We start from the raw sequence: 14,131 nt of genomic DNA, 5'->3' as shown, positions 1-14,131 counted from the left end.
GAGATCGAACCCTTTAATCACAGAACCCCAGAAAATAAACATGCCATGTCCCGCATTAACCCAGGGAGACACAATCCTCTCCATACCAAACCCATTTATTTGACTTAGGTTATTAGCAAACAAACTAATACAAAAACTCCCATAAAAGGAGATTATTAGGAAATACATTAAAAGTAGTAAATGAAAAACGATTGACATTAGCTTAAAGGGAAAACCACCGCATCCAATCCAACCATCACCACCTTCGAACCCAAATCAAACCTGCCCGGTTCACTCAACCGGACAAACTAACCCACAATAAAACAGACATGAATGACATCAAACAAGCCCAACAAAGAAAAGTTCTTCCTACAGTACCAAAGGGCTGAATAACAACAAGACAACACTGAGCCAACGACGAGACACAAATCCCAATGAGCAACAAGGGACCAAAGAACAATCACATACAGGACCATTAACTTACCACTTTCATGCCACCATACCTAATACTTTTAAACCCCGACCACTAACACTAGATTTAACCCCAAAGACCAAACCGATCAAAAACAGCCGTACACGGAACGGATGAGGATGATGAGAATCCAAAGAAAATATCAAAGTACACCGACCCAAAATCCGATAGGTGGGGGAAGGGGGTGAGGGGAGGGGAACACCCTATCATCTCAAAAACCAACGTGTACTGAGATAAGAACAAGACCAATCATCAACATCAAAAGCCAACCCATCTCAGACCAAAAGAGAATATTATTGGGTATAACTTATTTGTTACAATTTACAAACAAACAAATGAAACAATCAAAGACGGAGCCAAAATATTTCATTGGTGGGGTGGGGTGGGGTGGGGTGTGGGGAAAATGTAAAATTTTACTGTTTGTTGCATACAATTTTCCTCTTACCATCAATCCCAGCAAATTAACAAAAATGAAAAAGTAAAAAACAAAAATTTATACTAAGCCAGTAACCCTACAAATTGAGACTTCAATGAAAACCAATTAACGTACCCATCTGGCCATCTGGCTCATCTCCTCCAGCAACACCGGGGGACATTACACAATTTTCGACATCCAACAAATAAACCTAGTTACTACGAAACTGATGAATAATTAGCAAATAACTAACAACTGACCAGAGCTAGGGAACAGTGATCATCGACTTTTCTTGCCTTTTGCAACTACACCATAAGGGCTCCGGCTCCGGCTCCGACTCCGACTGGTACCAAAAATACCCAGGTAATGGTATGCCATACTGTACGAATGACACTATATGCTATTTTCACTATCAACCAACAAATGATCAACTCTCCTTCAAAGTTACAACAGTTTTTTTTATCAAGAGCCTGATCCATGATATAATGCACCAGCCGAGTCTTTGTGCGACTGAGATTTTAGACACGATTTCCGTGGATTTGTTCTTCCCGATCCACACAACACTCCGAAGGAGAAGCATCATGACAGTCTTTCCATGCCTCTTCAAGACTTTTAATACCAGTCACGTTTCAATGAATTAGCCCGTTTTGACTTTCTATCTTTCTTCCCACTTATAAGAATAATGGCGGCTAATTCACTGAAATGGAGGGAGTAGGTAAGGAACGGAATCATAAAAACATATTGAAGCAAATGCACATTACATTAACAAGTGATCTTTTCAAGTCCATGTATCACGGACTCGACATTAGCTTCCACGGTTTTCATCTCAGTCCGAGGCTTGGCGGGGAACACAAAAATGGTGGAAGCTGGTACCGAAGGTTGGAATGCAGCCGAATATCTTACAGACGTCACGGTAACTCTGGGCAACTGTTGTGAACCAGAAGCTAGCGGAACAAGTTTGTAACTAAGGACATGGTCGGACTTCGGCAGGACAAGAATAGTATCTTTATGTGACCCACAAGAAACAAAACTTTGTGAGTCCAATAATGAAAACTTGATCTCCTGAAGTAAGTCGGTCTGATTTTGAAGTTTGATGAAGTATGTGAAGGGTTCTCCAAGCACGGCGTGAGGTGGACACTCCAAACACACAATAACAGGGGTTAATTCTACGTTAGCATCAGGAATCCTATGTTTCGTCAAAACCCCAGAATAGCCCTGGGCTAATGTCCCTGTATCTCTCATCCATTTGAGATAGACGGTACCTATCCTCACTTTAGAGGTATTAGCCACTGGAAGGACTGAAAAGACCTTCTTGTACTCCTCACCTGGCACGAGGAGATTGGGTCCTACACAGTCTCCATATTGATTGCTTGCTGAGCACACAATACATGAGTTACCCGAGACATTATCGTCGCCTTCAATGGTCACCGATAGTATCCTCAATGGCACTTCGGTGCAGTTCTTAGCATTGACAACAAGTATGCCTTTTTCATTCAGGGGCAAAGACGGCAATTTCTCGGAGTCGGCGGGCTTGACCTTAGACAGTAGTAATGGGTCCCGCCGGAAAGGTAGCAAAACATGATGATTGATTAAAACAGGAGTCTTACCGTCAATCTCCAAGCTCTTGTGAACATGAACCTTTTGTGCATTAGGATCATCACTTTGGGGGGAGTAGCTCAAAGATACGAATAACATAATTGGTTTTGGCCTATGCCATGTAATCTCTAATTTGCAGGACCATGATTCCCCGTCCTTCAATAATGGAACAGAGATTAACCCAAATGAGTGCTGAATCTTCCTGATATGGTCAAAGCCCCTAGCAGGTGTACCATCATCAGGTCCGGAAATTCCAAGCAGCTCAACATGGTGACTTTCAGTAGCATTTGGGTCAATATCCCTGGGACTAACAAGTCCACCCCCTTTGGTGTCCACCAAATTAATTTTTAACTCACCACAGTGAACAGAATGCCCTTGCGAAACAATAGTAACTGGAACAATGAAACTTTCACCAACCAATGCAGGACCCGAGGCATCGACACTGACATCAACTTGCGGATCTGGTTCTTCGACTTGTAAAGCCTTTTGACCGGAAAATGATAGAGCAAGATCCTTGGTTGGCAAACTTTCCATACGCTCTTCAAACTTCCAAAGTGGCAGGTCACCCATGGAGGCAGGACTTTCAGTTCTGCAACATATAGTCAAGTGGGGTCCTATCCTTGCGACAATAGATACACATTCAAGCTTTCCACTTCGATCTGAGGCAACATAAATAAATCACACACCTATGACCAAACACAGAACAAAGGCTATGCACAGAGATTGTTGAACATATAGGTACAACATACAGGTCATACACGTGACAAACCAGTCATTCAGGTTGGATATTGTCCATACTGAGTGGTCCCTTCGGGATAGGTGCGGGTATGCTCGCATTCAAGGTCAACTTAAGGACAACAAAATTCAGATTGGATCAGGTCAACACTACTTTCAAGTTATATTCGAGTCAAAATTAAGGTATGATCAGGTCAACTCTACTTTCAAGTTATTCTGTTTCAGAAGGGTAACGTAATCCGAATTGGGTATGTTCGTATTCGAGATCACCTAAGCTCAGAGACCAAGGCCATGGTAAAACAAATTGGGTTGATAAAGATTATGAAGCCTAGGCATATGATGATATGCGAGAACAGAAGTCTAGTAAAGGAAGAGCCTAGAGCCGAGGCATAAGATGGGGGTAGAATGTATATTAAGTACTGGTTGCGCATCGCTCAAGCTTCTCTAGCACCAGTGAAGCAACTGTACAAGTACAGAGGGCGTAGTCTTACAAATAAAAGGTAAAAGGGAATGAACCGTTATGCAAATAGTATGAAAATCACAAGCAAGTCAATAGACTACTTAAAAATGCCTCGTCAGGAAAGGAATTAAGTTCACCTCAATTTTCCAGCAAATTTTATGACTGACGACGGGAATCATAGGCGTACTTTAAGCAAGTCGCCAGAATACTTACCGGATTTAACATCATATGTCAACCTTAGCCATTTGTTTGTAAAAAGTGCCAAAGCTGGAGCTGTTTCTGAACGAAAACTTGCTTGGCCAGTTGTATTCATAGCTGATGGAGTTTTCTGAGAATTCTGGATAGAAAAATTACATTCAGGTTGATTAAACTGCACATCTAATGCATCGATCTCAAAAGGGAGAGGCAGTTGGGATAAGAGAGACAGCGTTATTTTTGTGGGCATTCCTGGCTTGACTACTTGTTCATGAAATGCAACTGAAGATAGCAGAACCGCTCGAAGGGGACTGACATGATCAATTTCAAGATGAAGTGGAGAACCTTCAGTTACGTTGATGTTATCATAATCTTTTGATGCAAGATTTGCTTTCTCAGTAACAAGGTCCATAACTTCCTTCTGAATAATCTCTCTTTCTTGGATACCCAAAGGACCAGCTGGGCCACAGTCTTTAATGGCCAAAGAGTTTCCTGATGAAACTGGCAACGAAGCCAACTCAAGGGAGTATTCAACAAACCCTTTCAATGAACCGTCTCGTCTTGAGCACTCACGCAAGTAACCCAAGATTTCCCACAGTAGGGTTGCCCAACCCTCATGTCTGTACAAACTCACCGCTTGCTCAAAATATTGTTTTGCATTCTTTGTATCTCCAAGAGCAAAGTATTCTTTGGCCATCCGTAAACCACAATATGATGCCATCCTCAAAGCATTTAAACTAGTATATACTTCAAAGGGTTTTTTCAAGAGAGCAATTATCTCAAAGGAGTCCTGGAATCTCTTTCCCTCGGCAATAACATATCGGATGAACTCCTCATCTGTAAGCCTGTATATGGAGGATTAAAAAAAAAAAGACTCAGGCGAGTGCTATGATAGCCAGACAGTTGAGATTTAGCCAAAAGCCACCAAAACTTACGATTGCAAACCAACTTCATTGTGACTTTGTTCCAGCAATCGAGCAAACTGTCCAATATAACCAGACGGAATGACTGAGTCAGCTGCAGCATCACTCTCGTTGAACACTTCCCACATTGAGAGAGCCAACTCCAAGCAAGATCTCTTTTCTATCAGATATTGAGCTGCCAACTGGCCAGGAGGAAAAACACACACTTAATTAACAGCATAGCAAACTCAAGTAGTCATTGTACAATGAGAACAAAGGATTCTATGTCGCAAATCAGCAAAAAGAAAGACAGAGAAGTTAGTAGAATTAAGTCTCGCTACTCAGTAATGACCAGATGTACTCCTATTACATGCTGTTACAGATGCTAGTGCACTTAAAGGAAAAGTGGAATATGACAAGGCCATACGTGAAAGGAGTACAAGTTGTACGACAGAAGATGTTTGACATGTAGTATAGCAAGAGGGATGAAGGCTTTACACAAATATTGAGCCTACCACAATGGCTTTAGAAGAATGGCTGTAAATTATTCAGGGATATTAGAGGTCACTAGCATCTTGATAGTAAAATGTATCATGGTTCACACGTGGTCACAGTCAAAGCTAAGATTATTCTTCTAGATACTTAGGAGGAAAGCATCAGGTGTACTAAGACGACTCTTATTAATATGTAACTTAGCAACAGGTGCATTGCTTAGTATGCATGTACATTGTTTTACAAGAAGTAACACAGTACGAGAGCAGAGTTGAAGTTCACTTCCAATAGACGAATATAAACCATTCACCTGATAGTAGTAAGCTGATTGAAGTTCCCACTCCGTGAGAGCTTTATCAGTGACACCCAAAACAATGGCTGCAAAGCCTGGAACATTTTTTGAACTTGTTTCCAGAAGCTCAGCGAAGGCCAAAAACTGTCTGCTGATCCATTCCCAGTGAAGAAAAGTAACTTCTGCTGCTCCTACAAGCTTCCTGTAAGAAGTAAAGTGTTGACGGAACCACAAAACGGCTTCGGCAATTTTCCCACCATGAAGTAACAGAGTTGATATCTTGAAATGAAGTTGTTCTGCAAAAGTTTTTATTTCTACTAAGCGTTGTATTGCAGGCAACCTGGTAGATGTTCCAACCATCTGTATATTAAACCAAATGTCACTAAGAAAGAAAAGAAACACGAAAGAAAAGAAGCACATCATGACTTCAAACAAGTAGCCGAGGGAGGGAAGTCAGTCTATTATGAAACTGCACCACATCAGTGGCACTGGCACATTCATGTCTCAAAATATATTAGTACAATGAATTCTAGATGAAACAAAGAAGTTATTGCCTCCTTTAAGTCTTACATAGATGACCTAAAATAGTAATCCTAAGGTTTCTACGTAAATTACATTTCTGCATGAACAGAAACATGTTGGACGAACTGGAAGTCTAGAATTCCACACAAAAACAATAAAGAAACTGCACACTTCGCAATGTTCCAAAACGGGCACATGGTTTCAGCTAGGCTATCTGTGTATGTATTCTATTCATTGTAGCCAGCAGTCTCAGCACAACGAAAAGAACCATATGAATATCTATTGCATATATGACATCAGCGCTCAACCTCACACAAACACTCCAAAAGATAAGTTTTGCATATCATTCTTTGCTAGATTTACATACATCTTTCTTCTCTGCCTTTTTACCGGTGTGGTTATCTCATTTTCAGCACCATTTATCTTAAAACGTGACCCTATCATTTTACACCCTAGCAGTTTGGCTCATAACCGCATTATGAACACTCTTGGGATATTAGTTCATTGGTATTTGATCAAACATGACAAATAATGCAAAGTAAATTTGACACTGATCACAAATGGATTGCAAATAATGCTGAACATACACACGAGATCGAGAATGTAATAAAAAAAAAAAAAATATAAATATATATATATATATGTGTATATATATATATATATATATATATATATATATATATATATATATATATATATTGTAGGCAGTAAAAAAATGTCTACAGGACAAATGCCAATATATGATGCATATAATACCTCCCTCAATGCATGATATGCATCCTCATAAAATTTCAGAGCTTCAATCCAATCTCTACGAAACTCTGCGTAAACAGCAACCTGGAAATCATATGCACCCGGAATTAACTAAAAGCTTAACACACTAGATAAACAAGTACGAGCTTAGATAAAAAAGAAACTCTGTATATAACAAAGACTATTGGTGTTTAATACAAGATTCATACCCTGACAATAATAATAGAACAAAAAATGGACAAGACTTTTTGATAGACCTTACATTCTATTCCCTCCACTTCTTTGATTTCTTCTACCTTTAAAGTGACACATTACTTAAGAAAAATAATAAACTATATAAAAGTAGAAACAAGTAAGTAGGCAGGACACTTGCATGCGAGAGAAGTGAAATACCAAAACGATAAAGTGAAAGAAATCAAAGAAATTGACCAAAAAAGGAAAAGGGTGGAAGATTATCTCGAATAGGAGAGAGTACAAAATAAGGCTTCTGTCGCAAACATAAACCAGAAATATAAACAGGACAGCACTGGTCCACAACGGAGACCTCAACGTCCAAGAAAGTCAAGCGGCGAAATCAAAACTATTGTGGCCCAATGCTGATCTATAGGACCTAAATAAACCATCTCCCTCAAGTCTAGAATACACAAATGAATAGTAGTTGTCATTTGCATCAGACCCCTGGATAATTGAACTAAAAGTCTAAAATAATATAGTTTGACTTTGAGGTGATTAAAAAAAATAGCTGGCCACCTTAAAACAATAACGGATACCCAATTCAGATGATGCAAAATTCCTTTTCTCAACCCGTGTTTTCACTCGTCTTCCCTCTTCACGGTAGTATGTGTTTATTAGTTCAGCAAAGACACTTCCTAGCCTGCATAAATAAGTTGAAGAATGAGAAATCAGAGTATGAGATATGCGTGCAGATTGCAGAGCAATAATAATGAACAAATTCACGAGATGTATATAAGAAGACACTTATGCCTGTTCATAGACTGCTTCATTTCGAAAGAATCTTTCATAGAGAAATTTAAAATGTACTTGGAGTCCACTTCAGCACGTTTACGTAAAGCAATCATACGCTCTTCATTCATTTCATCTGCCACAGATCTCAAACGATGCAAGATAAGTACACCTCAGCTGAAGATGCAAACTATATCACAAACTTTATGATAAAAGACAGGGGCGAGGTTTACTAATTACCAGCTACTATAAATAGCAAATGTCATCCTTTTTTCAGGGTGGATCCCAGATATGTAATTCTTAAACATACTTAGGCTTTCAGTCCTCCGTTCATTAGAACGTTATAAAAGATCAAGTCATTGAACTAGAAAGAACAATAGCAAAGCTTCTTTCTTAGAAGGTTTTTTCCATGAATAAACAAGAAAAATAAGCTTTTCTCCTAACATCAGTTTAGAAATCAACTAATAACACTTGAAAGGTACCCAAATAGTTGCACAACAACAAAATAGCTGAAGACTGCTCAAAATATAATATACTCTCATCATTTATTACAGCTTTTATCACTTTCTTCTATACGATTCAAAGAACCTCTAAGCTCAACATCAAAAAAAAATTTCATGTCATGGAGACTGTTTTAAGTTCTGACTGACCAAAATTAAACGACTATGGATTTCAGATGGAAGCACATTCTGCTCAAAGATAGTAATAGGTTTAACAGTATAACAGTGTTAATCAATAATGCATTGTTGTCCACTTCAATACATCTAAGAGTATTTGTTTACCATGAAAGTGTTGTGCAGCAATCAAACAATTCTACCCTAAGGGCCTGAGAGTATTCCCCTTCAAAAGGAGAAGACTCAAGGGCAAGTCAGTTACATCAAGTTCCCACACAACGATCACAACATAATATCACTGCCCAAATGTGTGCCAGTGTTAAGCTCTGAAGACACATACCTTCTGAAGATGTTTGCACTATCACCACAACCAATTTGATATTTCGTGTACGAATAGCCCCTCTGAAATGACGCATAAATTTATAAGTAAAGGATAAATCACACCGCAGATAGACAACGACGTGCTGACACCTAGCCATAAAGGACATTGTAGATCGTGGTGCTAAGACAAGGTACACGTTGTTTTGAAAAGTTCTAAAGATCGAATGAAACTCTCTTACGATAGCTACAACTTGAAACTGGAAAACTACACCAAATCACCAATAATGGTCTTTAAAAGACAAAAGACGTTTTTATCTCATATAACTAAAAAAGATCGTTCACCTAACGTCATTATATTAGCAAGACTTCTTGAACATTTCATATGCAATCTAATCTCTGTTACCTTCCCTTCAAGGCTCTAATCAATCAAACGAGGGTTTCTACAAATGTAAATAGATAGGGGGTGGGGGGGTTCTAACACTGAATTTTAATAGTTCTACATTGAGCATTAGAACTCGGTTGGATTATATTTCCATTAATAAATCATCCATGAACATTCTTTTTGTAATAGCAAGGAAAATGTTGCAAGCAGTAGTATGCCACCAACCACACCTCTTAGGCATCCATTAGCTACTATAGATGGAAACTAATGTATGTAAGTCTTCCTCTCTACGTTATAAGTTCTTAAATTCATCGATTCCTGGTTCTCAATTCTTTCATCATGAATCATGACAGTTCAGATTAGCCATGCCCATATTATTTTTTATTTTTTAAACCAAAATTTGTTGTTGCATCAACCAAAAGTTCACCAATCACCATCTACCATAGACATTATCCACAATCAAGTTCAGTTATATACTAGGGACAAGATCACCCGCTACACATACAACAGTTCTGCTGTTATGATTAATTAACCACCCATCAGCTAGTATAAACTGATTAAATCTATGTTAACCAATTGGTCTAATTAAGACCTTTGTACGTTGTACAACGGCTTTATAATAGCCTATGCACCTCATTTAATGATAAACAATAAGTGAGGTGTACAAGATATTATAAGGCCGTAGTACGTCGTACAAGGATCTCATTTGAGAATTTGTGTATGTTACTAATGATGCATTCCCATTTTACATTATCAATTCTTCAACTCTATGAACCTTGGGCTCACCTTCACCGAGCCACGGACTAACAGTGAGCAATGAAGCATAATGTAAATGTAAAGAGACTTCTCTAAATCTTAACTAAGCAGCATACAGATAGAAGTCTTTGTTATTTCTTAAATACAATTGCCGACATGCAGAAGAGATCACTATACTTTTAAGCTACCTTGTCTCTCACACATTCTGAAACGGATCACAACTCAATTGACTCTCTAAATGGCTAGTTTAATAGGGGATAGGCGGACATTTTTATGACTTTTTTAAGGGTTACAAGGGCACTTTTGCAGGATTTAATGCGCATTCCATCATTGGTGATACAAGGGTGAGGTAATGATTTCCTACAAGTCGAGTGGTTTTTGGAGTCTTTTGGAGCAAGAAGGAATCGGAGTAGGTTGGATGGTCAGAGCTAGGGTTTTGTTAGACCAATCATACCTATGTTACTCCGACACTTCACTTAGTTTCCGTGTTGCATGTCTGAAATGTATCGTGTCCGAGACGACACGTCACTTCATTTTAGACCACAAAATAGAAAAGTTCGCACACGACATACGACACGTCGACACCATGTCGAAGAGTCGGAATAACCAAGATCATACACATAAAAATTTATACACCGAGTCATAGAGAGAACTAGATATTCCTTCTAGGCACGTGAAGTAACGCCTTCCTAAAAGTCTAATATCGACCCTCTATAGGATCAACCGGGTAATATGATTTGACTTTTGAGATACAAAGAAGGAACAATCAAATTAAGCTGCTCTCTTAAGTTGATCTACTAATGGTGTAGGAAGATTTTATCAAATACTCTCTGACCAAATTCTGCAGAAGTTTCATGAAAAAGACATTTGACTATATTTTTCTTGTCCTTGACACAAACATTATGGGTCTATATATAAGTACCCCAACTTAGAAATAGAGTTGAAATGGCATGATGTTTGGTTGAAGGAACATATATTTTCACTTATAAAGTGACTGGTTTCAATGAAACCCAATGTTCATTTACACTTTGCACATTGGATGATCTAATCCAAAATAGTGAAGGCACTTTAAAAGTTAAATTTCCGACATAAGCACCTCATGTCCTTAGCCATGTAGCTTGAGCTTCACATACAATAGTGTAAATCACCATATAACTTCCCTAATATAGAACATTGATGCTATTAATATAGCATTAACTCACAATTCCGTATCAATTCACAACCCACCTTAATAATTAAGATCTCGTTGTATCAATTCGCTTTTCTAGTATTGAAAATAAATAATATTGATATAGCAAAACTCCACAACTCCATACTAGATGTATTAAACAATCGTGTGTAAACTAATACCTTGTTAACTCTAAGTTTCAACAGTTTGACGTGTTGTGTTGTTACAGAGGTGTGAATATGTTTTGGAAAAGAATTGGGTAAGATCTAAAAAGACCACTCCCAAGTTAATACAGGAAAAAGACGAGTTTTGCAGTGCTTGTGAGTCATGGATGTAGCTCACAGGTTCGCAAATCGTGTTCTAAGCTAAATTCACAGGCAGATTGCTAAGGCTCGACTAGCAGATCGCACTTGAATGATTGATCACTTTTCCGTATAGGTTAGACATCGACTTTCCCTTTGCTACAGAGTACTATTTTAGATAGTAGGTGATTATAAATTGTCAATTTTGGTAGCTATCGACAAGCTCCACCATTCTCATAACTCCAAATGTTCATCAACTTCCTACACAATACGAAAATGAACTACTGGAACCTCGATATAAAACCGAAAACAATCAACAAAAGGCGAAATGGCAGCCCTACTAGTAACGCAAGTGATGCACTTGAATCAACTCAACACCAATTAATTCCAATGCACATACTTCTTAAATCAAACCAATACATAACAACATAAATCAATAATTTGTTTAGCTTTGATTAAAATGTCGGTCACAAATGATAGTAATAAAAAAAATTGGGTAGAAACCTGAGGTGGTCGAGGTGAGTACAAAGCTGAAGCCACTGAGCAGGATCACCGGATACATGATCGGAAGAAAAGAGGGCGGCAGCGACGGCGGGGATACGAGTGCGGTGTTTGACAAGCCAATCCTTCTTAAGAAAGCCGGCGACAGGAGAGGGAGAAGAGGCTGAGTCAACGGCGGGGGGTTTGCGAGAGAAGACGGAGATCTTGGAGAAATCGGGGAGAGCGAGAGTGTTAATGGGAGGTTGAAGGGCATGGAGGTGACCGGATATGGTGGCGTGGAGGTCTGAGCAACCTACTAGTGATATTAGTGGTACCGGTGGGCTTCGTAATTCCTCCGGGTATTCCTCCATTGTTGCAGTGCTTGAGTTGTTTTAGATCTGTCGGGTGTTCGTGTTCATAAGGTTGGTGTATAGAGTGATTGACAAGGAAATTGGGACGTGCTGACTACTTCCGCCCTTCCTATAATTTTATAATGATGCGGTTTCAGTGATTGTCTATTGAGTATCACAAATGCTTTGTTTGTAAAACTAATCGAAAAGGTAATTTGAAGCAAACCGAAAAGGTGGTAAAAAATCGAAAATTAATTGAACTCGAAAAGCCTAATCGATAAGGTAATAAAATTAGGAAATCGATAAGAATCGATTATATAAAAATGTGTTTGGCAACTAATTAAAAAGGTAATGATTTTGGTAAAATGACGTAAAAGGATATGAAAATTATTTAATATTATAGAATAAAAGGGTACAAAATGGAAAATAAGTCATTTCAGTCACTGATTTCTCAAATGCTTTCGAGGTAGCATTTCATTCGTAACTTATTTGACCAAATAAGCGATTTGCCAAACACTTTCAAAAAAATCAGGTGAAATTTGAATTTTGGTCAAATAAGCTACTTTGGTCAAATAAAAATTTCACCGAGTGTTGTCTTGAAAACGGAGCCAAAGTGTGATTAAATACCGAATATATCATAGTCAAGGAGATGAATCTCCGAGATTCTTTCTTGAGTCTTGTTGGAGGTATTTTTCCGAAGCTTCATCAATTAAGACAAGTAAAGATGGGTGTTTTTCTTTGGCCAGCGCTGTCCGTCCATTAAAAATTGTTATGGATGTTGATTTTGAAGTCCGTGCTCAGACGTGCCGATGCAATCACCTTGTTGACTTAGTTTATACTATAGTAGTACTTTGGTGTTTTATGTTGTAGTTTATAGGTATGGTTTAGTGAGCCGTACCACCAAAATGTAAAACACTCTTTGTAACACCCCCATAAGTCGGGACCCTTCCTCAAGGCAACCCCAACGCACGGAGGCATCACATGACTTGGTTTCCCAAGCTTGTAATGCGAACAAACGAGTAAAGAATGATTTAACACGATAAACTTTAAATAGATAAGTTGTAGTTAAATAATTAGCTACATATTAAGGGATGCAAATACCATCCGATTTAGTACAACCGAATCGAAAATGAAAGTGGAGTTTAAAGAGTCCAAAACTAGACAAGCACAAGTTATGACAACTAGTGAAGACCGCTCTCAAACCTCCGTATCTAAGCAAGCTAACCTGTCAAATCACTGCCCCCATATGGGCGAAAATCACCATATGGTTCACCACAGATGTTTAAAAACCCGAGTGTTAGTGTGATACTACGATTTTCTGGTCCTTAGTTACTCGGTAGAGTAGGTAGTACTCGACCGAGTAAGTCGTCGTGTGACTTCTGGTCAGGTTACTGTCCAGGAGCACTCGACCGAGTAGTGAGATACTCAGTCGAGTTGGTCGTACTCGGTGCGGCCGAGTACCCCAGGTACTCGACCGAGTACCCGGTCTAACAAGTTAATTTCCGCGGTTTTGATTAAAATGATTAGAGAAGTATAAATAGCGTGTTGATCTGTTTTTAGTCAGTTTCTAAATCATCATGTTACAAAACCTAACGACGCTCTAAACTCCTCTAATCATCTTCATCATTTCCTAAGCCAAGGTTGATCGATTGCGAGCTTTTGGATCTCGTTTTCCGTGTCGATTGTGTTTGTAAGTCTCTAGTATTCCGAATCAGTTTATTATTGTTATTGTTAGAATTTGTGCAAACCCTAATTTGGGTTAATTTGGGGGAATGGTTTATAGTGATGGTATGTGATTACTGTGTGTAGGTGACCGTGTCATGGAGAATTGCTATTGATTGCTTGTGTGTGCTTGTATTGCAAAAGGTAGGGTTTCCCTACTCAGTTGCCTGTTTAATTGGTTATTGATGTATTGGCATGATTAATTAGTATTGTATTGAATTTGTGATTCTTGGATGATTGGCTTGGTTGTTGCTTGTCTA

General features: G+C 38.7%; 1 protein-coding gene across 1 annotated transcript; it reads right to left on the bottom strand.

The window, feature by feature from the left end:
* Nucleotides 1–729: 729 nt before the first annotated feature.
* On the bottom strand, nt 730–12,299 carry LOC141586832 (uncharacterized). Its single transcript, XM_074408213.1, has 9 exons — nt 11,824–12,299; nt 8,731–8,792; nt 7,798–7,912; nt 7,564–7,687; nt 6,817–6,897; nt 5,557–5,898; nt 4,788–4,957; nt 3,871–4,697; nt 730–3,121 (listed from the first exon to the last, which is right to left on the bottom strand). Exons 1-9 carry the CDS (start codon nt 12,168–12,170, stop codon nt 1,629–1,631), a joined length of 3,561 nt encoding a protein of 1,186 aa, XP_074264314.1. The 5' UTR covers nt 12,171–12,299; the 3' UTR covers nt 730–1,628.
* Between the last annotated feature and the right edge of the window lie 1,832 nt (nt 12,300–14,131).

Source organism: Silene latifolia, chromosome 6, assembly GCF_048544455.1.
Source record: "Silene latifolia isolate original U9 population chromosome 6, ASM4854445v1, whole genome shotgun sequence".
Taxonomy (NCBI): domain Eukaryota; kingdom Viridiplantae; phylum Streptophyta; class Magnoliopsida; order Caryophyllales; family Caryophyllaceae; genus Silene; species Silene latifolia.
The sequence above is the reverse complement of the archived record's forward strand: the minus strand, read 5'-3'. Positions and strand labels throughout refer to the sequence as shown.

What these genes read in the sequence shown, in the direction of transcription:
- LOC141586832 (XM_074408213.1), bottom strand. Translation starts at nt 12,170, where the DNA reads ATGGAGGAATACCCGGAGGAATTACGAAGCCCACCGGTACCACTAATA. An exon ending in AGTGCAAACATCTTCAGAAG is followed by an intron (nt 7,913 to 8,730) that starts GTATGTGTCTTC and finishes GATCTGTGGCAG; the next exon opens with ATGAAATGAATGAAGAGCGT. An exon ending in AATGAAGTTGGTTTGCAATC is followed by an intron (nt 4,698 to 4,787) that starts GTAAGTTTTGGT and finishes CTCCATATACAG; the next exon opens with GCTTACAGATGAGGAGTTCA.